We start from the raw sequence: 22,109 nt of genomic DNA, 5'->3' as shown, positions 1-22,109 counted from the left end.
TGGCTCCTTGCCTGCCTTCATTTGCTCTGTTAAGCAGTGAAAGTTGAAATTTTCTTGTGTCTCCTGACTCCCAGAGACAGCCTCACAAAGCATCACCTGGGCGTGGAGAGACAAGCAAGCCGTAGACCTTTCTGTGGCTCTGACCTACTGATGTACTGTTTTAATAAACGAAGTTGAAGTTAAGCAGCTTCTTTGAGAGCAAACTGCTGTACACACAATCACTTTCTATTCTGAATAGGGCCTGTGCCCAGGAGGTCTGGGGGCTCCGTTTTTAGTTCTCAGAACTGCAAAACCCCAGTCTCACAGCCGCTCAGCCAGGAGCCTCCGCCCAAGCATTTCTGTGTGTGCTTCCTTTAAATGGTTTTCCTCGCTAACCCGTGAACACGCCTGGCTGCTCTCTGGTCCCCTTATGGTATCAGTTCTCCTTTCACCAGCTTAAGGCCAGACTTCACTATAAATGGGTGTTCATCAGATCACGCTAGTTGCCATAGCATTGTGGATTTCTTACGGTATTTCTTCCTCTATTGCTCTTGACATTTCTTTTACATCTCTTACCACAACTCCCAAAAGTCCCTCATGTTTATATAAAATATTGAAATTCTCCTTAAAATGAAAACTTATTCTATTCTTTATTATAATAAGCACACAGGCTTACCTTCTGCGTTACTTTCGTAAGGTTGTTGTGAGCATAATGTACATATTCAGCTTGAAAGTGGGGTTTTAATACTTAGAAATACAAGATAAATTTAAGATGATTTTGCTTCTCTTTTTCCACCCACCCCCCTTCAAAAAAAATCAACTCCTTGATTTGAGAAGAAAAGAATGACTGTTTCTTTTGCTTAACAGATGTGAATCCTTTCACTGCTCCTTTCCTTTTTAGCCAACGGTAGCAAGCATGTATGATACAGCCAGAGCATTTGTGCTGTCAGGTATAAAGCCTTTCTAGCTGTAGTAACTCTTGCCACTGATATCAACTCACTTTGAATTTGGGGGCGGTCAGAGAAGGTTCATGGCATTGGGCTGTAGGATTGAAATGCTTATTAGCAAATTACCAGTGTCCCTCTGTGCTCCCTTTGTGGTTTGCCAAGCAAGATTTCCTTTCAACCTGTCTTCACACATTTGTTCATAACAACTTCCACCCTGCAGACTGCAAAGCCAGGGGTGGGCTGCAGTCGTCCTTACCAAATCAGAACAGGGTTGACATTGTAGGGGAACAAAACTTGCCACCCCCAAAATGTATCTCTTTGGCTTGAAGATTATTTGGGGCTGGTTGTTTTTAAGAAACAAGATTCAGGAAGTCTTTCTTTTTACCTCCTCCTTAAGCGCCTGAAAGGATTTAAAGGGCCTGGTCTAGGAAGAGTACTATCACCAGAGATGTCTGCAAAGAATATGGGCTGGTATGGTGGGGGAGCTGAGCAGGCTGGGGACACCAAAGTCCTCTCTGTGTTCCATTGTCTTTGCATGGAGTAGCAAGCACTTGTTTACCAAACATTTGTTTTTCTATCTCCGTGTGAGTTGCCTTCCTCCCCTTTGAAGTCCCAAACCCCTACCTCCTTCTCCTTCTCTCAGATGGCATATAAGTTCCAATTGCCCAGCTTGTCCTTGAGCTTCATATTCCTATGGAACCTCCATAGGTACATAATTTAATGTGTTTTTTCTCCTGTTAATCTGTCTCATGTTAATTTAACTCTTAGACCAGCCAGGAGAACCTACAGGGGTAGAGGAAAATTTTTTCCTTCTTCAACATCTTCCTTTTCTACTCACAGAATAGAAACTCACTTTCAGGTTGAGTAGTACATCCTTAATTTTGCTGGTCTAGTCTTAATGGTACGTATTCCTGATTAATAGTTTGCAAGTTGCCTTGATGGGAGTGTATGTATGAAAGGGTAAAGGGGGAAATAAACATTTATCATGCCTGTTAAGATATAATCTTGTTGATCTTTAAGTCAAAATTTGAGGTTTCTGAAATTGTGTTTGACTATAACTCATGGACACATTAAAAACATTGTTTTTCTGAAATTCACACTTTAAAGTTAGGGTAAATTTAGAAAGGGATACCTTATATAAAATATTTGCCATGACCTTAAATAGGCAGTACTTCAATTACACAAAAAGTTCAACATAATTTACAATCACCTATTCACGAAAGCATCTATGGTGTAAAGATAAACATGGTGATTAATAAGCTCAGTACAGAGAATTAAAACAGACGTTGTCTATCAGAATGAGTAACTTGAGAAATTGCATATCTCTTTTCCTGCCTTTTTTAAATAGGAAACTTTTTAAGTAGGAAACTCTACTTTGGTGTAATATCTTTTATCTTTTATTTAAATAGTGGTGATATAAAGTGATTTTTTTAATATTGATTTTTACAAGTTACATATATCTTTAGAACTCCTAAGTGCAGTGAGATTTGATACAGTACTGCTTATGTTAAATGAAAGCTGTTGATCATCTTCTCAATTCCTCTTAGTCTAATGAGTTCTGGTTTTAAAACTTATGTAAGAATAAAAGTATTGCTGTAACTGTGGAGAAAGCTGGATGTCTTGGGAAGTCTCCTGGTCGACTTTGAGTTATTATGTGATTCTCATGTCTATGAAATTACTAGATTGGACACCCCTGTTTACAGCCAGCACTTAGGGAGTCACCTGGAGTTCCCAGGTCTTCCTTCGTCTCTGCAAATTAAAAATAATCAGACAGAAATAAGATTGCTACTATAAAAGAATAGTTGTATACTGTAAATATTTGAAGCCAGCATGTGCTTTTTTCTGATGTTTCTCTGAACATTTTCTTTTCTCAGTTAAACATTGAAGTAAAAAAGGAGAAAAAATATTTACTGTTTTCTATTCTTTTTTAATGAAAATTGCACAGATGTGTTGGAAAAACCTCTAGTGATTTTGAACACATGACTCTTGAGGAATCTGTATTGTTTCTATTTTTTAAATTCTAGAACGAAACATGCTATGAGATTAAAGGCTGAGAAGTGCCATGTGAACGTTAAACTTTTTGAGCACTGAAGAAATTACCATGTAGAGAATAAATGAGTCTTTAAGCAGTCTCTAACGAAGTAACAGCTTACAGTTAAGGTTTATTCAACTTCAGTTTTATTCAGCTGTTTGTGTTTGCTTCTTATCTGAGCAGAGAATGCAAGTACCATAGGAGTAGAAATAGAAAAGAGACTAAAGTTCCAAAGGTGCTTATGATCTCTTTAGGAAGATAAAACACACATTCTTTTTTATTTTAAATTATAATATATATAATACAGAATACAGCCATCATCATTTGTCTTACTGTGACAAGGTTGCATGGAAGAAAGAAATGACCATTCAGAAAGGCTTACCCTTTAAATATTTACTTAGATATTGGAGAAAATTTGGGTGACTTATTTAACTATGCACTTCAGTTTTTTCATCAGTAAATTGGCATACGTTAGGGTTGTGATGATTAAAATAATGCATGTGAAGCATGTAAGCAGAGTGCCTGGCACAACAGCAAGTACTTAGTAAAGGATAGCTACTCATAATAGTAACATCATCTGGTTTAATCATAGTACTTATGAATTACATAGTATTTTTTCATTCTACAAATGAAGAACTTAACACTTAAAGAGGGTGATTTGCCTAAGATTGTACAGCTAAATAAGAGGTGGAACTAGTACTGAATCTAGGGACTCTAACTCCAGAGACCAGTCTTGCAACGATGATACTGTTATACTGCCTATCATTCATTCATTTATTTCACAGAAATTAATTAAACATATTTACATGCTAGGTACTGTTTGTCATTAATAACATTATTTATATTGAATACAGAGGAAAATATACAAAATGTGATGAAGATCAGCATGTAATGACATTATATTCATTTTTATTTTGACAAATCCTAATCCAAATATTTAAGCATATTTATAAATAACATCTACTTAATAAATACTGGAATCAATGAATATTGCTTCTCCCAGGATCATGAACCAGATAACACCAAATAAATAATGTGTTTATAAAATAAAACCTTGGATTTTTACAGTACATTATTCATACATTTAGATAGGACTTAAATGAGGAAATTTCTTATTCACTTTTTTCTTTTACTCATTTTTAAAGCTACCAACAAGACATTACCCATAGATGGACCCTTGTATTCTAACTACTAAAAAGTAGAAAAGTCATAAACCATTTGCTTCTTTATCCTATAGTTGTGACGTATTTTGTTTTGAATAGAAGCATCCATGGTTGAGTTTAAACAAAAAATGGTCTGTTGGTTTCATATGCAGTGGGATCCTTTCAATATGCTTGACTTTTGCCTCTGTTAACTCTCTGCCATCTCAACTTTCACTATAAGTAGAACCGTAAAGTGAGTTTTATGTTTGCTTGTTTGTTTGTTTATTTTTAAAAGCCAAAGAGATTTTCTTGGTGCCTATTATCAACCAAACTATGACCTGTTAATCATGTAGTTTAGGGTCCCTAATAGAGTCACATGAACACTTTACTGTTTGGTGTTGTTTTCCATTCAGAAATCAACCAGAGAGTTGTATATGTGGTGACTCAGATTTTGTAAAGAGATCATATAGTGTCTTCTTGAATGTTTTATCTAAAAAAAGAAATATAATGGGGTCTGTGCTACTTCTGGCTGATGCAAGACAGGTGAGGATGTTTTTTATCTCAATTAAATAATTCAATTGCTGACAGTCCGCTTCTTGGTGTAGAACAAAAAAAATGGGTTTAAAAATGCCGTATGGAAGGAAGCAAACTATTAGTAGAATCTGGATGACCAAAAGGTGCCTTTTCACAGAGCTATAAGTCAAATCTTTCTCTGTAATGGATGTACAGGTCCTTATTTTTCTCAGATGGTTGACAAAAGAGTAATATGATGTTAGTACGACTAAAAATGAAAATCCAATAAATGTGGTTCCAATGAGGCCTGCAGTCTGAGAGATCATGGCTCCTAGTTCCATCTGCTGATTGTAGCACAGGGTCTCTTCTCCTTCTGTGGCCTCCACAACTGAGTAGTATATGATAATTGGAATAATTATGCCTAGAACAACTACCCATATGTAAACACATAGTTTTCTAGCAAAGTTGGGCTGGCGAAATTTTTTCAGTAACTGGCCATAAAATATTTTCTCGTAGCATGAAGTGGTCTCTTGCGTGGAATCCTTTTTCATTAAGGTAGCATAGCGGCTTATGGCAATCCAACTTAAAATTAAGAGGCTGACAAACATACTTACATGCATGGATAGAGTTCCCAAAAAATTGACCACCCTGCATTGCACAGATTGATATTCCCATTGAAAACCTTTCAGGAAATAGATACCCATGAAAGGCATGGCACTGCACACAAGCAAGTTTGCAGTCACAAGATGTGCTAGGTAGATGTGCGTTGATGTTTTCTTAGCTATTTTTGTTAAAAATACCCACTGAGAGAGAGAATTTCCAAAGAGACCAATGATACAAAGGAAGGTATAAATGATCGGTAAAGCCATGGAAGAGATCATGGATGGTTGAATACATGTTGAGTTGTTACTCATTTATATCAGATTTCCTTGAATTTTGCCACAGGAACTAGAACAGAATTGCAGATATTTAGTATTAAAATTATAGATGGTATTTCAGCTAAATAGTTTTTTTTATAAAGCATTGGATAAAATAGTAACAAATATATTGGATGAAAGGGGAAAGTATAGATGCCTTCTCACCTTTTCTAATCACGATTGTCCAGTTGAAATAAAAGAAAGTTGATTATTGTGGATGGTGCCTTTGTCTAAAAAACAAAATTTGATAGAAATAATTAAATGCCTGAGATTTATTATTTTATACTAGAGAAATTTATAATTCTTATATTAGATTTTAAGGCAATTTGTAAATGACAATTGATTTTTAGCCTAGAAAGGTAATTTTAAAAATTTTAAGGCACATACTAGCCAAAGGAAAGTGTTGCAAAAGTATTTTGTGGCCATGTTAATAGAAGACCGATTTTTAATTACCACATTAATTGTACATAAATACTTTTCAAAATGGTGTCTTTTCATGGCTAAAGAACTTCTCTATAATCTAATACTATTAGAAAAGTCATTTTTCATATTTCAGAAGTAAACTTAATTCTACATAAACACTCAGGCAAGATCCTGAATTGAACAGAAGGAAAGTGTAGTGACCAAGGATAGACACCAGAATCCCAGGGTCCTTACCAAATGGCATCAGTAATTTCTTGTTTCAAATATTTAATGCTAATCTATCATACTTCAATAAAAATCTAGTTTAAGATTCTGTGTCAAAACTATAGTTGCTACTGCTTGTTGGTTAGAGCACCCTCATGTGTCTTTGTGTGTAATTTACTATCTTGGTTTTTCAGAGAAGTTTTTTTTTAGAAGATATTTTAATCACTGTATAAATGCAGGTGTGATTTTGCTTTTTTAATGTCTTATTTTTAAATATTTCTTGCTTCAAAAGGTATACATACAAACTCCTTTTCATTATTTTTCTCATGCCTTTACTTCTTTCAGGTAGAAGTAAGAAAACTTTTTGGATTCTGGTCAAATAAAAATCATGAGCTCTATTCAGAATGTGCTTCATTTCTCTTTCTCTGTATTTTTCACCATACCTTTCTAAGTACCACATTCTCCACTCTTTTATAATCTAGAATAGGGATTCTCGATCTTTTTCTTCTCATTCTCTCTTTTGATAAACACAAAACTTTTTACTACCCACCGCCTTCTGAGATTCTTGTATGCCCCCAGCCCCTCAGGAATATTTTACTCTCTACCCCTCTTCAGAATCATGATTATATTTTCTGCATCTTAGATTATAGAAATAGGGATTTTTCCCAAAATATACCATTATAATTTTGAAATAACTTTTTAAACCAATCTTCACCCAAAGGCTTGAAAGCTTGAGTATCTCTAGGTTCAAGTACTAAGACCCTTAATGTCTACCAGTGTCTTTATCATTTTATTTTGTTGCTTTGCAATTTTTATTTAGAAAACGGTCGATATGCTTCAGAGTGAGTTTGTATCTGAATCCAGTACAGCCTGGCAAATTGGAATTGATTTAAAAATCAGTCAGATTAAAAAAAAAAGGTTCTGAAGAACCTAGGGGCAGGACAGGAATAAAGACACAGAGGTAGATAATGGACTTGAGGACACGGGGAGGGGGAGGGTTAATCTGGGACGAAGTGAGAGAGTAGCATTGACATATATACACTACCAAATGTAAAATAGATAGCTAGTGGGAAGCAGCCACATAGCACAGGGAGATCAGCTCGGTGCTTTGGGACCACCTAGAGGCTTGGGATAGGGGGGTGGGAGGGAGACGCAAGAGGGAGGGGATATGGGGATATATGTATACATATAGCTGATTCACTTTGTTATACAGCAGAAACTAACACAACATTGTAAAGCAATTATACTCCTATAAAGATGTTCGGAAAAAAAAAAAGATTGAGGCTGAAATGAAATATTTACAGATAAACACCACCTGAGGGAGTTTATCAACAAGAGACTATCACTAAAGGAACTTTAAAGGATGTAGTTTAGGAAGAAAGAAAATGCTCCCCAAAGGATGGTCTGCAATGCAAAAAGGAATGATGAGCAAATAAAATCGTAAACATTTATGTAAATCCAAACAAAAATGGTCACGTATTTTAAGAGTAATTTCAAATTTGTGGATTTAAAACAGGATAGAACGAAAGTGCTGGACAAGAATAATATGCAAGTCAAGACTGGGATCTAACTTGATGTTCCAGTGTCTTTGTATTCTTTGGGAGTGGGATTAACATACTGTTTCACTTTAGTATATGTCGAGTTAAATATGCATGACAAAATTTCAAGGTAACCACCTAAAAAATAGGAATACAGTGCTGAAATTCTAATTTACTGGGGGGTGGGGAGATGGAACAAAAATGAAAAAAAATCAATTAAAATATGGAATAAATATTTTTAAAAAGCAAGATTATAGAAATCATCAAAATAAATATTAATGGACTAACCTTGCCCATGAAAAGAGCAATCAGGGACGCAGTGAGAGAGTGGCATGGACATATATACACTACCAAATGTAAAATAGATAGATAGTGGGAAGCAGCCGCATAGCACAGGGAGATCAGCTCGGTCCTTTGTGTCCACCTAGTTGGGGGGATAGGGAGGGTGGGAGGGAGATGCAAGAGGGAGGAGGTATGGGGATATATGTGTACATATAGCTGATTCACTTTGTTATACAGCAGAAACTAACACAGCAATGTAAAGCAATTATACTCCAATAAAGATGTTTAAAAAAAAATCAGTCAGAGAGTGAAATTAGCCAGTTTATTTCTTAAGAAAAAATTATCTGATCAAAGTAAATTTTTATATTACATAAGGAATGGAGCTTCCTTTTATGATGATGTTAAAGAAAAACACTAGCCCCTGCCTTGTGTAGATAATGCATTATGTACTAAAATTTATAAAGGTGGTGCTTCTGTATTAATGGATAGTATTCCTTTTTTTTTTTTTAAACGAGACCACCACATAGAGCATCTGTTATCTCATATTATTCATTACCATTGCCTTGCTTTTCTACTAGCAAATGCTTCAGAACAGAAGAGGGGTAAAAAGACTTTCACAGAGGCTAGCTTTATCAGACAGATGACATCGAAACTCTATAGGAACCTTCACTATAACAAACGACAACTAGTTGACCATCTTTAGCTTCCCAAACATCAAATTTGTATCTACTGTGTACCTCTCCTTTAAAAGTAAAGTTTGATTATAAAACTGCTAGATAATTATTTTCTAAAATTTAGAAAATACTCTAAAGCTTAAGAAATCAAATAACAATCATGTTATATATACAGAATTGCTCTCTAGAAAATGTGTACAAGTCTGCATTCCCCTCAGCAGAATGTCTTGTCTTGAATCACTCCTGTAACACATTGTGCCTCTGCTAATTTGACAAATGAAAGAAGTCTACAATTCTAACTTCAGTTACTAACAGTTATCTATATAATTAACATGCTGACCTTTCTTAATGATCAGTTTTCAAAACTTAAACATTTTAGTCCTGTTAGAGTTTTTATAGAGTTAACTTTTAAGTTAAAAGTGATCAGTCTTACCTGTATGAGTAGTTTATGCCAACCAAGGCTCTGTTGTTCAGGGTGATGATGCTAAATTCCAGATTTTAAATTCTCTGATCATCACTCTTCCATTATCTTTCAGTTTTAGTCAGCGTGAATAGATTCTTGCATGACACGAACTGCAGTGGGAAGAAAAGGAAATTAAACAGAGTATTGAAGAAATTCAATAGTTACGGTGAATGTAGCAACTACCTTCTCAAAAAAAAAAAACCAAACTCATTTCTCTATTTCTATAGTGGGAGGAAATTAGTGGACAGTATATATACTGTGCTTCCTTTTGATTATTTCATGAACCGGTTACACCTCATTTAACTTCATTAGCATGCTTGGCAGAAGTTAAGTTCAAAGGTTTAATCCCCATGACTAGTTAGTTTTGTACAATACAGTGGTAGAGGGAACCACTCCATAGTAACCCAATAAAATATTGGTACAAACTTGTCTGTAAAATCGTTTGTGGATGGCTTATTTGCAATTCAGCTTTATCACGAATAAAGGGAAACTAAATGCAAAGTTTTCTTACTTGTAGCAGGTTACTGGAATCAAATATAGAGCTGGGGGATAAAGAAGTGAGGCCCAGAGCAGTACATTCAGGGGTTTGGGTCTCATCTTGGTTAACTAATGAACTAACTTATTCTACTTCAAATTGTCCTGTGCTGCCTCCATTCAGCTTCAAAGTAGTACATTGTTTGGAGCATTTCATAATGAATTTGGGGAGTCCTGGAAAGTGCCAGAATCCGAAGACCAAATATGCCTCAAATAAAATCAATAGTTATATTACAGTATAAAGAATTGTGAAACCAATTTTATGTATAGTATTGTTTAATCAGTCTATGAACTATTAACTAAATGAAAGCTAAGTGTGTACAGCTGAGGAGCCAGACCTGCATCACACATTACCCTTCCTTGGGTAGTTAAACCAGTGGGAGTCTGAGAATGGGAACAGAAATCTAACTTCATCAAGCTCGAGCACTTTAGTTATCAGTAAATCTTCATTTAAAATTAATCAACGTACTTTGCCAGTTCTCATAACCCCTGATGCTTATCTTATTTCTTGTTGATTGCATAAATCCTTCCTAATGTTTGCTAATACTTCTCTGTAAAACAAAAGTGAGGACTACCTGAGTGTCTGGATTTTGTTCTGCTGTTATTCATCTTTGCATTTGCAGTGCTTGCCATCATTTAATTAAGAACAGTGACTCACCCAGGGGTACATGGCCATTGATTGCAGAGTAATTTGACCTCTGGAATGCCTATCATTTTTACTTCAACAATTTTTCATGTTCCAGGAAGGAATTATTTAGAACAAAAAAACACTTCAAAATAATATAGAGAAGAAAGAATGGAAAAGGAATCTTGTTTATAAGTGATTGAAAGATAATTTTAGTATTACCTGTTTGAGGCTTAAGTACCTTCGGTCCAAGAAAAAAGAATGTCCTTACTCTCCACAACTTATCTTCTATTGTCCCCAAAGTCAGTAGATGACACCATCACTTCTTCAGTTATTCAAGCCAAAAACCTAGGAATCATCCTTGATTCCTCTCTTTCCTTCACATTTCACAGCCAATCAATTGCTGCTACTGCAGTTTCTACCACCACCACTACCACCACCACACCAGTATTAGCCACATTTAATGAAAGCCTATTATGTGCCAGGCATCCTGTTATGTGCTTTATATGCGTGTCTTATTCAATCTTCACAATACCCTGTTAAATAAATACTATGAAATAAATATCTTCATTTTAAAGGTGAGGAAAAGTGAACCTCAGAAATGTTGCATAAGTTGCCCAAGGTCATGCAGCCATCTGTCCTCACAGAGCAAGTGATTAAAAAGAACAAGGCCATAGTTGCAATGCCTGTTTTTGATCTAGCCTCTAAAGTCAACACTGTCACTTCTGCAGTATTCTGTTGGTCACCCAAAGCCAGCAGTTATTCAGTGTGGGAGGGATAAATATCAGGAGGTGATGGTCATTGGGAGCCATCTTGGAAGCTGGCTACCACAGATGTCAATCAACCATTGAACCAAAGAAGAGTCAGAAGTACTGCTCAAAACGATGGTCAGATGACTGATAATTTATCGGGCAAGAATGCCTGGATAGGTGTAATTTTCACCATTTCTTCCTCTATTTTGATTTTTTTTTTTAGTGCTCTGTAGTTTTCTTAAACAGTGCAATTCACAAATATTTATTGGAGTTCCTATTGTGTTTCTAGTGGCATGTGGCGGTCACAGAAGTATATCAACCACAAGCTAATTTAGGGTCTCTGGAAATTCAAGAGCGGTTCCAGAAGCAAGCCAAGATTCAGATTAATATGTGATGTGTGGTACAGACTTTAAGTGCTCTATGAATTAGAAAGGGAGAAAACTAAATCAGAGTGGTTCTTACAGTCCAAAGGAACTGAAAGGAAAGAGAAGAGAATGCATGGTGAGCAACAATCCTCTGCCAGTACCAGGCAGAACATTTTACATGTAAGAGCCCTAGCGATGGGTGGTGGTAGCCCCGTTTTACACATGAGGAAATTGAGTCTCAAAGATGTTAAGTAGCATGCCCAAAGTGACACAACTAGTAAATTAACTTCAAGGCGCATGTTTGGTTTTTTTTCAACCTCACCCTCTACCTTAGCAGAAATTACTGGTTTTTCTCTAGAGTCAATAAGGGTACCTTATGGTAAGTAAACTGGAATCAAGTTTTGAATACTTTTAATTTCATTCAGACAGGGTTTCTAGACTCTAAGTAGCAGAATTGACTGGAAGAACTCAAGCCCAATTTTTTTCTTTCTTTGAAAACTTTGGACTTCAGTAAGCTAATTTTTATCCCATCGATGTCAGTATAAATTCTTTATGATTTAAGTGATTTTGAGTTCCCTAATTGAAATATAAGGAAATTTTTATTTATATTTTCCTAACATACTGGGAAATATTATTGCAATTGGTAAAAGGTGTAAATGTCAGAGGATACAAGATTAACAGAAATACAACTTGTCAGGCAGAAATTTCAAGAATTGCAAGTTCTGTGTAAAAGTGGCCCCTTGGACTTTTCTCATTTAGGTCACCTACAGTTTTCTTTGGTTCTCATTCATCTTTCCCATGCTTCTCCTCTTCACAGTTCTGCTTCTGTTTCCAAGTCTAAATGCTCTTGCCTAACCATTCTAATTACTTCCTATATCATTGCCAAATACTGGCTTCCTAAGTGTTCTGCTCTGACCCTTATGATTTACTCCTTGAGGTGTTAGAGTAGTTCCCCAGAGGGTAAGTCCTGCCTTGTACGAAGTTTCCTGCTTTTTAGATGTTTGAGGTTCAAAGGGCGGGCATGCTATAATTTACTTTGACAATCCATGGTGAGCTGTATTCAGCAGGGGTGCATGAGAGCTTTCCTGACGGATTACTGGGGTTAGGATAGGGTCCCTTTTCAACTTGCCTCGGAGCCAGAACCCAGAAGACACAGGACAGCTCAGTCATACCTGAACCATTGTGCTTCAACTAGACAGTTATTTTGGGCTACCCAAGCTAGTGTCTTCTAAAATGGCGACAGTTGGCCTTTTAAGCACTCTATTTGACCCATCAGAAGTTCAGAGCGTTGGGAGGCTGGTGTGCAGGAAGAGAAGACGTGCCTTATGTAGTCCACATTAGAACTTCACATTCAAAAGATAATTATTTCTTCAAGGGGGAGTTGGGGTTGGGGTGCAGTGGAAGCCTTTATCCAGTTCATTGCACACCCGAGCCAGTAGTTACCTTTAGGAGGAGTGAAGCAGAGACCTGTTACTCAAAGCTGTGGTTTGTTCAAGGTTCTCTGAGTCCCCCCCGCTGTCTTCAGGATGTGGTGTCTGGCCACAGCCCTGTCTTTGTCCCCAGTTGCACTGTGCTCAGGCCCTCGCTGTCTACCACGAGCAGCTATAATCATGGCTGTCCCACCCTTAATCAGGGTGTGAAGATCCTCTACTTGCTGCTACGAGCTGGTTTCTCAGCAAACCATGGGAGTATTTTCCTCAAGAACTATTAAAAAACAGCAGAAATTACAGTCCAAAGTTTGTAAATTTATAATAGCACAGAAAAGTGATTAGCTTTGTAAGAAAGGTCTAATGACTAAATGGACCCGCCAGAGTTTCACTATACTTCACCTTTGGCTTTTGTCTTTCCATATCGGCTTGAATGCACTGGATAGACATTTTCTTCTAGAAATGCACACCATAGAAACATGGTGACAGTCATTAGAATTGGAATGACCTCAGAAGTGGCAGTTGGAAAACAGATGGGAAATTAGCAGGTTTAGGGAAAGGGAAACTTTAGCATTGGATTAGATGAGGCAAAGATATTTTTGAGGACAGTCAAATTTTGAATTTCAACATCTTTGAGTCAGTCAAGTTTGGTTCATATCATGCTTCAGAACCTACCTTTTTTTTTCAGGTTCTTTGAAAAGCCAAAAGTAGATTAAAATTTCTGAAAATGAAGCATTTGATTATAGAATTCTAAAAATAATTTAGGCCATTGTATTGCCACAGGTACAAAACACATACATAACACCTTGGATTATGACTTGCAATGAGATTTAGGGAGTTAAAAAGACATTATATATCAGTGCCCAGAAACCTCACCACTGCCCCTTTCTTCTCAAGACCATTTCCTGGACATTTTATTACCAATCACTTCTTTGGAACTTCTAGATAAAATTGTCTTGAGGTTAAATCTCCTGTCACTATCTTTATTCAAGGGGAAAAAAAAGAGATGTCAAAGGAAGATGAGGAAGAGTTGGGTATCTGAGGTCTTATTACATCCTGTACCTATTAGTATTTATATTTATTTTCTTTTATTAAGAACCCCAAGTATTGAAGTAACAAGCTTTCCTGAGAACCACTTTTAGAAAATGTATAATAATAATAAATGACAACCACTGAAGTGCTTTTATATATATTCACTTAATTGTTAAGATATTTAATTAAGATATCTCTCAGATGGATACTATTATTACTATCATTTTCTAGATCAGAAGATTTAGGTCCATGGAGAATAAATAACTTGTTGATGGTAATGTAACTGGTGTATTGTAGGGCCTATATTTGAACCCAGGTAGTGTGACTTCAGATCCCATATTCTTAGCTACTACCAGAATCTGGATTATTGTTTTAGATAAAGGTGACCAAGTGTCCCTGGTGACCAAAAATGTATCAGTTTTCAATCTGGAAATTTATTAATTACTTATCAGTTACAGAGGGGAAAAGTACTAGTACAATGGAGAGTTGGCAGCAATCTGATGGTCATATTTTGAGACTCTCTGAATATATTTTTTCCGCTTTCACCCAGTGGATTTTAGCATTCATTGATGGTCCTTGCCTGAATCATTGCTTATATTGGTGGTTGCGTCTTTATAATGTTTTGACAGAGATATATTAGACTTGAAGTAGTCATTTTAAGGTATCACTCTAAACAAGTGTTGGTGTCTTATTAGATATTTCTCAAATTGTACTATATATGGTATAGTTTCTAATATTACCATGTGGTCTCTTCTTCCTCCTCCATCAAAAAGCCAGCCTAAAATCTATTGTTTTAATAAACCTACAAATAAAATATTGAAGCCAGGAAATATAAGTTCTCTGGAGTTCCATATTGCCAAAAGTATCTGGTAGAGAAAATTGGAAAGAAGAAACCACAGTTACATTTTAACACAGAAAGTCTGTAGAGAATCATTTCTTTGGCGACGCTTTGACCAGCAGAGGGCAATCTATTACCAGCCCTAGTTAAACCTCTTTTGCTGTTAAAGGCTGAAGCATAAGCTGCCCGCCTTGCACTATTTTCCAGCTAGAAACTTAGAACAATTTAAAAGTTTAGTTTTTTTAAGCTCTAACAAAATGATTCTTTATCTTAGTAGCTGAAAAACACTTTAAACGTGATAGAATAAAAATAATTGTATGGACAATGGATTTCTGTCCTTAAGCTGAAAACCCATTGACACTCATCTGCCTTTAATAGGCTATGTCCTTTGGAGATTTCGTTTTGTTTTGTACTAGTGATTATCACAAGAGTCACCTTTGTAAAATCATTCAGAACTACAATTATCCTAGCAGTAAAAAGAAAGTCTGACATTTTAGTATGCGAAAGTTTTTCTCATATCTTTAGTTTTTCTTAACTTTTTTTTTTAATCATAGCAATTCATGGACATAGTTTTTAATAGTCAAATAATACTAAAAGGCTTGTAATGAAAACATGTCATGTCTATCAACAAGTGTAATTTAAAGTGTATTTTACCTAATGAAGAAAGCATAGGAGAAATCACCTTTACCCTCCACTGTAGTCACTTCTTCCTGTCAACTTAAACTACACAGATCCCCTCCTGTTAAGATACCACCTAACCAGTTGCCTCATCATGCAGCATATGCTTGTTATCTCTGACAACTCATGGTTCGTTACTAAATCTTCAATAACCCTGCCACTCTCCACTCTGCAGTGGTTTGGAAAATAAATATCTCTCCCTCTCTTTCACACCCAGATACACACACAGACACACACACACACAGCTTTTAAGCAAAACAGAGGCATTGTCTTTTTTGTTAATGAAATTACTTACTATATTTGTTGTCACCTTTTTAGAAATTAATGGTACACATATTTTTAATTTAATTTTATATGCATCATTTACCTATTGCTGCATGCCAAACCACCGCCAGACTTGGTGGCTTATGACAACAACCATTTGTTCGTTTTCAATCCTGCAATTTGTTCTGGGCTCAGCCAGGCAGTTCTACTGTCAGTCTCTCCTGGAGTCATTCATGCAGCTTCTTAGTTATCTGGCAGCTCAGCTGAGGCTGGATGGTCCATGATGGTCTCTCTCATGTCTGGAGCCTCAGCTGAGATGGTTGTGCGGGCTGAGTATCTCCATGTGATATTTCATCCTGGGTTTATTTACACCGTGATGGTCTTGGGGTTCCAGGAGCACAAAACTGGAAGCTGCAAGGCCTCTTAAGGCCTTGCTTAGATGCCATACAATGTCCACCATGTTTTATTGGTCAAAGCAAGTCACGATACCTGCTCAGATTCAAGAGGTGGGCAAAGACTCCACTTCTGGATGGGAAGAGCTGCAGAGAATTTATTTTTTTTTAATTTATTCATTTAATTTATTTATTTTTGGCTGCGTTGGGTCTTCTTTGCTGCGTGTGGGCTTTCTCTAGTTGCAGCTAGCGGGGGCTATTCTTCGTTGCGGTGCGCGGGCTTCCCATTCCGGTGGCGTCTCGTTGCTCTCTTGTTGGCGGAGCACGGTCTCTAGGCGCGCGGGCTCTAGAGTGCAGGCTCAGTAGTTGTGGCGCACGGGCTTAGTTGCTCCGTGGCATGTGGGATCTTCCCGGACCACGGCTCGAACCCGTGTCCGCTGCATTGGCAGGTGGATTCTTAACCACTGAGCCATCAGGGAAGTCCCACTGCAGAGAATTTTAATCTACCACATTTTCTTTACTGTGCTTGCAACAGCAGTGTTCTAACTAGATTTTTATATTTTTTTCCTCAAAGTACAGTACATTGGCTCTTCCTTTGGGATTAATATAGTATGTGTACCTCAGAGTCCATTGCTTCTTGGATAACATCCAAAAAGAAAAGTTAAGTTTACTTTGCAAAGGGATACCTGCTGTGCCTCAGTTCAGTCATGGAGCTGTCATTTTCTTTTGATTATTTCTTGTATTAAAAGGTGTACTGAAAGTATCAGGAATCCATGCTGTTTCCTTTGTACTTTTCATCCTCTGTAAATAGCCCTTTTCTATTTCCAGAACTAATCTAGCTTTTCAGTAAAACTAGAAGAAAAGTCTGTTTCTGCTTATCTGATCCTAAGAACTGGATAATTAATTGAGATCTCTAATACTAGAGCCTAAAAGGATACAGAGGGATGCTTAGTCTAGCTTGCCCCTTTAGTAGCTTTTCCCCCCACCGTGCTAGGTTGTACTTATTACTGGAGGTTTAGTTATTTGCAGGATCACAAATGCCAACTATCAGAGCATGAGACCATCAGTTACTTATTTAGCTGACACCTCTCACTACTTGCCACATATATTTGGAACTCTATAATCAGTCCGCACAAGAGCTGACCCTGTGTGTTCCAGTGTTTTTCAAGTCTCACTGGCCACAAAGGGGAACTGAATATGAACATGCATGCAAACCTCATCAGTTCCCTTTGCAACCAGCTGAAAGTTGTTTTTAATATAGCGGAAACAGTGTTTTTCTTTTGAGTACAAATGAAATTTCCACCCAAATAATGAAGCATTTCTGCTTCTGACAAATCAGGGAACACATAAGAGGACACTAAATTGCAAGAAAGGCAATTAAAAGAGAAAGTCAGAAAATAAAGAGATAAAACTGAACTGGGGAAGAGAAAGAGGTGCTGCTGAGTACAGGAAAGGAAAAAAAATAGAGGGGGCAGTATTGAAGATCTTGGTAGGTGATAGAACATGAGAAGAGGCAGGAAACATAGAAAGGAAATGTGTGTAACAGGAAAGGGCCTGTAACAGTATTGCCAGCAGTGTTAAAGGAAGGCATTAAGATTTTTTAGTCCAGAAGTTTGCCATTGGATAAAATTTGAAAATATCACACATCAGAGGGATTACCATTCCCACCTGAGTTTATACTATTGAGCCAGTTTTACAATGACGGTGCCTTGACCCCACTTCAGGATGCAATGCAGTAACCTGTTTGACCACTCTGATTATGCATAACAAAACCAAGGATCAGTAAGAAAGCAAAGAAATGAGCACCTAACATAACAAATGTCACAAAACTCCCAGAATCCATCAACTTATTTTAGATAGAGTTTAAACAGTCTCTGTAGCAGTAAATATTAATGAATGCCTGTGATGTGCTGAGCAAGGGACATGGGACAAATCTGCTACAAAAGAAGATTCTGGGAAACTGCTTGGGGACCATTGACCATACAGCAAGCAGCCTCCTTCCTCTGCCCCCCGGCGGCACACATCTGAATAGCTCTGAGGGCACGACTGTATGGGCACAACATGATGGGGCAACAAGATCACAGGTGGCCCCTGGTTGCCACTCATTATTAAGGTATTGAATGTTCTGTAAAACCCCAAACTTCTGTTAAAGGGATCTAAAGAACATCTAATCCAAACTTTATTAAATGCTCGAAATGCTTTGCTGCCTTTCCAGCCTGCTGAGGATCCATACTATATTGAAATAGTTCTACTAGCAAATAACTCACTGGCTTTCTATTCCATTTGAGATCTGCAATTGTTAGAAAAGCCTCTTCTACAGTCTGGTGAAACATGCTGCTTGCAACTCCCATCCTTCACTGGTCCTCTTTCTGCTTGCTGTCTGAGGCTACACACACACACACACACACACACACACGCACACGCACGCACATATTTTTGCTCTAATGCCTTTCTTTTAGTCTTCTGCTTTAAGGCTAAGTAATCCCATTCTTTCAAACTGTCCCTCTTCTGGCATCCTCTCCTCTTCTACTTGCTCAAGTTTCAGAGTATGGTTCTGACAGCATGGGTCTGCTGTAGCTCCTGTCCTGGACGTTGCTGTTATTAGTGAAAGCTAAAGTTAAATTACCCTTTATGAGTGCTTTCCCCACCTCATTTGGTCCAGGTCAGCTTCCACTGTGTATCTTCCTAGTTCTGGTGTATACCTTCAGCTTCTGACCATTCCATTTTATATATTTCCCCTGTCTTTCCTTTCGCATTTGAGTATTTCAGTAACATATATTGAATGTTTCCTAATGGCCAAGAACATTTATTCACTTGTTTAGTCTCCATAACACTATGAGTTAGGTGTTCCTATTATTTTTGTTTTCTCAGTAGAGGAAAGAGAGCTTGTACAAAGTTACATAGTAAGTGGTGGAGCCAGAAATTGAACTCAGGCAGTCTGGTTGCAGCAGCTGCCCTATTAACCTGTCCATTATGCTGCCTCTCAGTTCATTATTTAATGTTTAATGTCAGTAGGCTAAGAAGACCTATTGGATGCAGCGCCACCATAATCCTCCCCATGGCTTTACCAGTGGGATGGTAATACTCTTGGTCCATTGGTTAAGACTGTTCCCCTGGACTCTGTCTGGGTGGGCAATACCAACATCTTCCTAGTCTCCACCCCCCTTTTTCTAACAAGTTTCCCTCACTTACCTGCTAGTGAATGGCCAATTCTTTCTTTAAATATGTTGATACACTTAACAGGTCAGCTCCTGGTCTAGGAGACTTTCTATCCCTTTAAAATCGTTTGCATATCTGTAATACTTAGATGTTTGAATTTTGTAGGTTAAGTCTGAGAAAACATTTTTGTTCTCAGGGGACACCTCGTTTGCACTCCTATGTACTACACTATTTCTGACTGAAATGCCAAGCTGTCTAATTATAAGATAATTTCATCTGCAAATTCTTTAGCTTGGTCCTTGAGGGGTGTATATATTTCAGAAGGCCAGGGTTCATCTAGATTTATTGATTAGAAAACGTCTTCCTTTCCTTATGGTGTCTGGCAAAAGAAACCATAAGCAAAGTAAAAGACAAGTCCCATACTGGTAGAAGTTATTTGCAACCCATATAAAGGACAAAAGATTAGTATACATAATATATAAAGAATTATTTCAACAATTTGAAAGAAAAAAAAGAATAAAAGCAACTCATTAAAGGGAAAAGGGGAAATGGTGTAGATATGAATGGATGATTCACCCAAGAAGAAACATGAATGGGCAAAAAAGAAACATGAGGCGATGCTGCTCCATTTCACTGGCAGTCAGGGAGGCACAAATTAAAACCACAGGGAGATGCCATTTCACACCTCCCAGATTGGCAAAAGTTAGTAAATCTGATAAAACCAAGTATTGGTGAGGATGTGGGTAGAGGAACTCTTATCTTACTAGTGGTGAGATAGGTGTATAAATTGGTAAAATCACTTTGGAGAGCAGTTTGTCACAACTGAAGTAAACTGAAGATGTTTATACCCTTTACAACCAAGCATTTCTACTTCTAAGTGTCAGCCATAGAAAAATTCCACACATGCCCACAGGAGACTTCTCTTGAGCGTGGTTTCTAATAGTGAAAAAGTGGAAACCACCTAAAGGCCCATTGTTAGGAGAAATGGAGAATTGAACTGTTGTTTATTCTCACAGTAAAACACTATGCATCTGTTAAAATGAATGAATCTATCAACACAAACATAATTTGAGTGAAAAAAGTTACAAAAGGATGTATTAGTGAGATACTATTTGTTAAATTTTAAAAACAAAAACTAATGCACATTGTTATTCATGCCACTTACGAATGTTATAATAGTATAAACATGTACATCAAAATGATATACACTAACTTTAGGCAAGAGGCTACCTCCGGATGAGCTTTAGTATATCTTCTTGGATTATGTATAGGTACAAGGGAACAGTTAAGCAAATAGGGCCAAAACATTAACATCTGCACAATTTGGGTGATGGGTGCTTAGCTGCCTGTTATGTTGTATTTTCACTTTTTTGTATGTTTGAAATATTTTATACCTAAAAAATGATTATATGTGGAATTAGCAAACCAGAGTATGACTGTAACAGTTAACTGTTGCTCCTGGAATAACTTGCACGGCTTACTAACACAAAAAGAGATTCTATGCATCAATACCTGTATCCAAACCACAATTAGAAACCTTTTCCAAAGCTCATCTTATGATGGTTCTTTATGCATTTCCTGGGCTAGAAGCAAAATTAATAAGGGTGAGATGCTCTAATTTGATTTCTTTTTTTTTTCTCCTTCTATTCAACCTGTATGCTTTTGTACTGCTTTATTGTCCATGTTTCAGGCAGAGCTTTCACAGAGTGTACAAATGTGTGATAGCTAGAAAACTAGTTCTTTAAGATTTTGGTCTTTTGACATCACACAGTTTTGATGAGTAATAAGCAGAATTTTTTGCCCTAAATACATATTAATACCCATTTATGATTTTTTTTTAAAAAACAAAAGACATCACAGTAATTACCATTGTGCTTGGGCAGAATGAAATGAAAATGAAAAGCAGTGTCTTAGCAGAGACAATGCCTGTAGAATAAAAGTCTACCAACTTGCATCCCCTCATATGTAAAATACAGAAAATACTTCAGTCACGATGCAATGAGGAGTAAATGATAATAATGCATTGCGAGCACCCAGCACAGTAAAAGGTACATAAATATATTTTACTTTGCTTCCCATTCCGTTGCATGTAAACTTGAAGGGGGGAAATAAGAGGCAAAATAGAAGTTTAGGACAAACCTAGCACTTCCATTTTAGCTCTGAGTCTATTGTTACCACCACGCAAGCAGTCCTCCACGTCTTAATTTGAAAACCAGACTGAACTGAGGCACTATAGCAGTCACTTATAGGAATGTGTTCTCAACTTGGCCATGTAGCTACGAAAAAGGACACTGCATCATCCATCGTGAGAGTTTCTATCTCATTCGAGTTGTCATAGTTCAGATTATATTCTGAGATTCAAATACTTTCTTCTGATCAAAAATACAAGTTTCTTTAGAAGCTTATGGTGTCCGTTGGTGCCTGACATAGAAAACTCTCCAGTAAATGTCATATCTGTTGTGAATATTTTTCTCACTTTGTGCTTTTGCTTTTATTTTTGTTTATGGTTTTTGACAAAAAAATAGTCTACTTTTAAAAGTCAAATCTATGCATCTTTCCCTGTGCTTATTTCTATTTTATTAATAGGAAGTCTTTTCCCTTCCACAGATGAGTTAGTCACATATTTTTAAGTCTTTTAATGCATTCATTATTTACATTTAACTCTTTGATCCACTTATAATTTTTTTTGGTGTGATATGAGGCGAGGCTATAAATTGGCTTTTATTTTAAATAAGCACAGCACTATTTATTAATTCATTTCTTCCTTCCCCGATGCTTTTTGTGATGTCTCCTTTATTTGCAGTGATTCTCTTTGAAGGAGGAAAGTGTATCAGAGTCACTCAGAAAACTTTTAAAAAATTCATTTAACAGCAGAAACTAACACACCATTGTAAAGCAATTATACTCCAATAAAGATGTTTAAAAAAAA

The 22,109-nt window shown here is 36.9% G+C and overlaps 2 protein-coding genes across 9 annotated transcripts in view; one reads left to right on the top strand and one right to left on the bottom strand.

The window, feature by feature from the left end:
* Nucleotides 1-22,109, top strand: part of CASK (calcium/calmodulin dependent serine protein kinase) — a 393,911-nt gene that overhangs the window by 215,757 nt on the left and 156,045 nt on the right. The gene's annotated exons all lie outside the window — the stretch shown is intronic.
* On the bottom strand, nucleotides 4,517-5,527 carry GPR82 (G protein-coupled receptor 82). The gene has a single exon (XM_007186173.1). The coding sequence runs from the start codon at nucleotides 5,525-5,527 to the stop codon at nucleotides 4,517-4,519; it is 1,011 nt and encodes a 336-aa protein (XP_007186235.1).

This window comes from Balaenoptera acutorostrata, chromosome X (assembly GCF_949987535.1).
Source record: "Balaenoptera acutorostrata chromosome X, mBalAcu1.1, whole genome shotgun sequence".
In the NCBI taxonomy this organism is placed as follows: domain Eukaryota; kingdom Metazoa; phylum Chordata; class Mammalia; order Artiodactyla; family Balaenopteridae; genus Balaenoptera; species Balaenoptera acutorostrata.
Note: the sequence above shows the minus strand (reverse complement) of the source record. Positions and strands in the feature narration are given on the sequence as shown.

Excerpts from the sequence above, each read along its gene's own strand:
- GPR82 (XM_007186173.1), bottom strand. The coding sequence starts at position 5,527 with ATGAGTAACAACTCAACATGTATTCAACCATCCATGATCTCTTCCATG.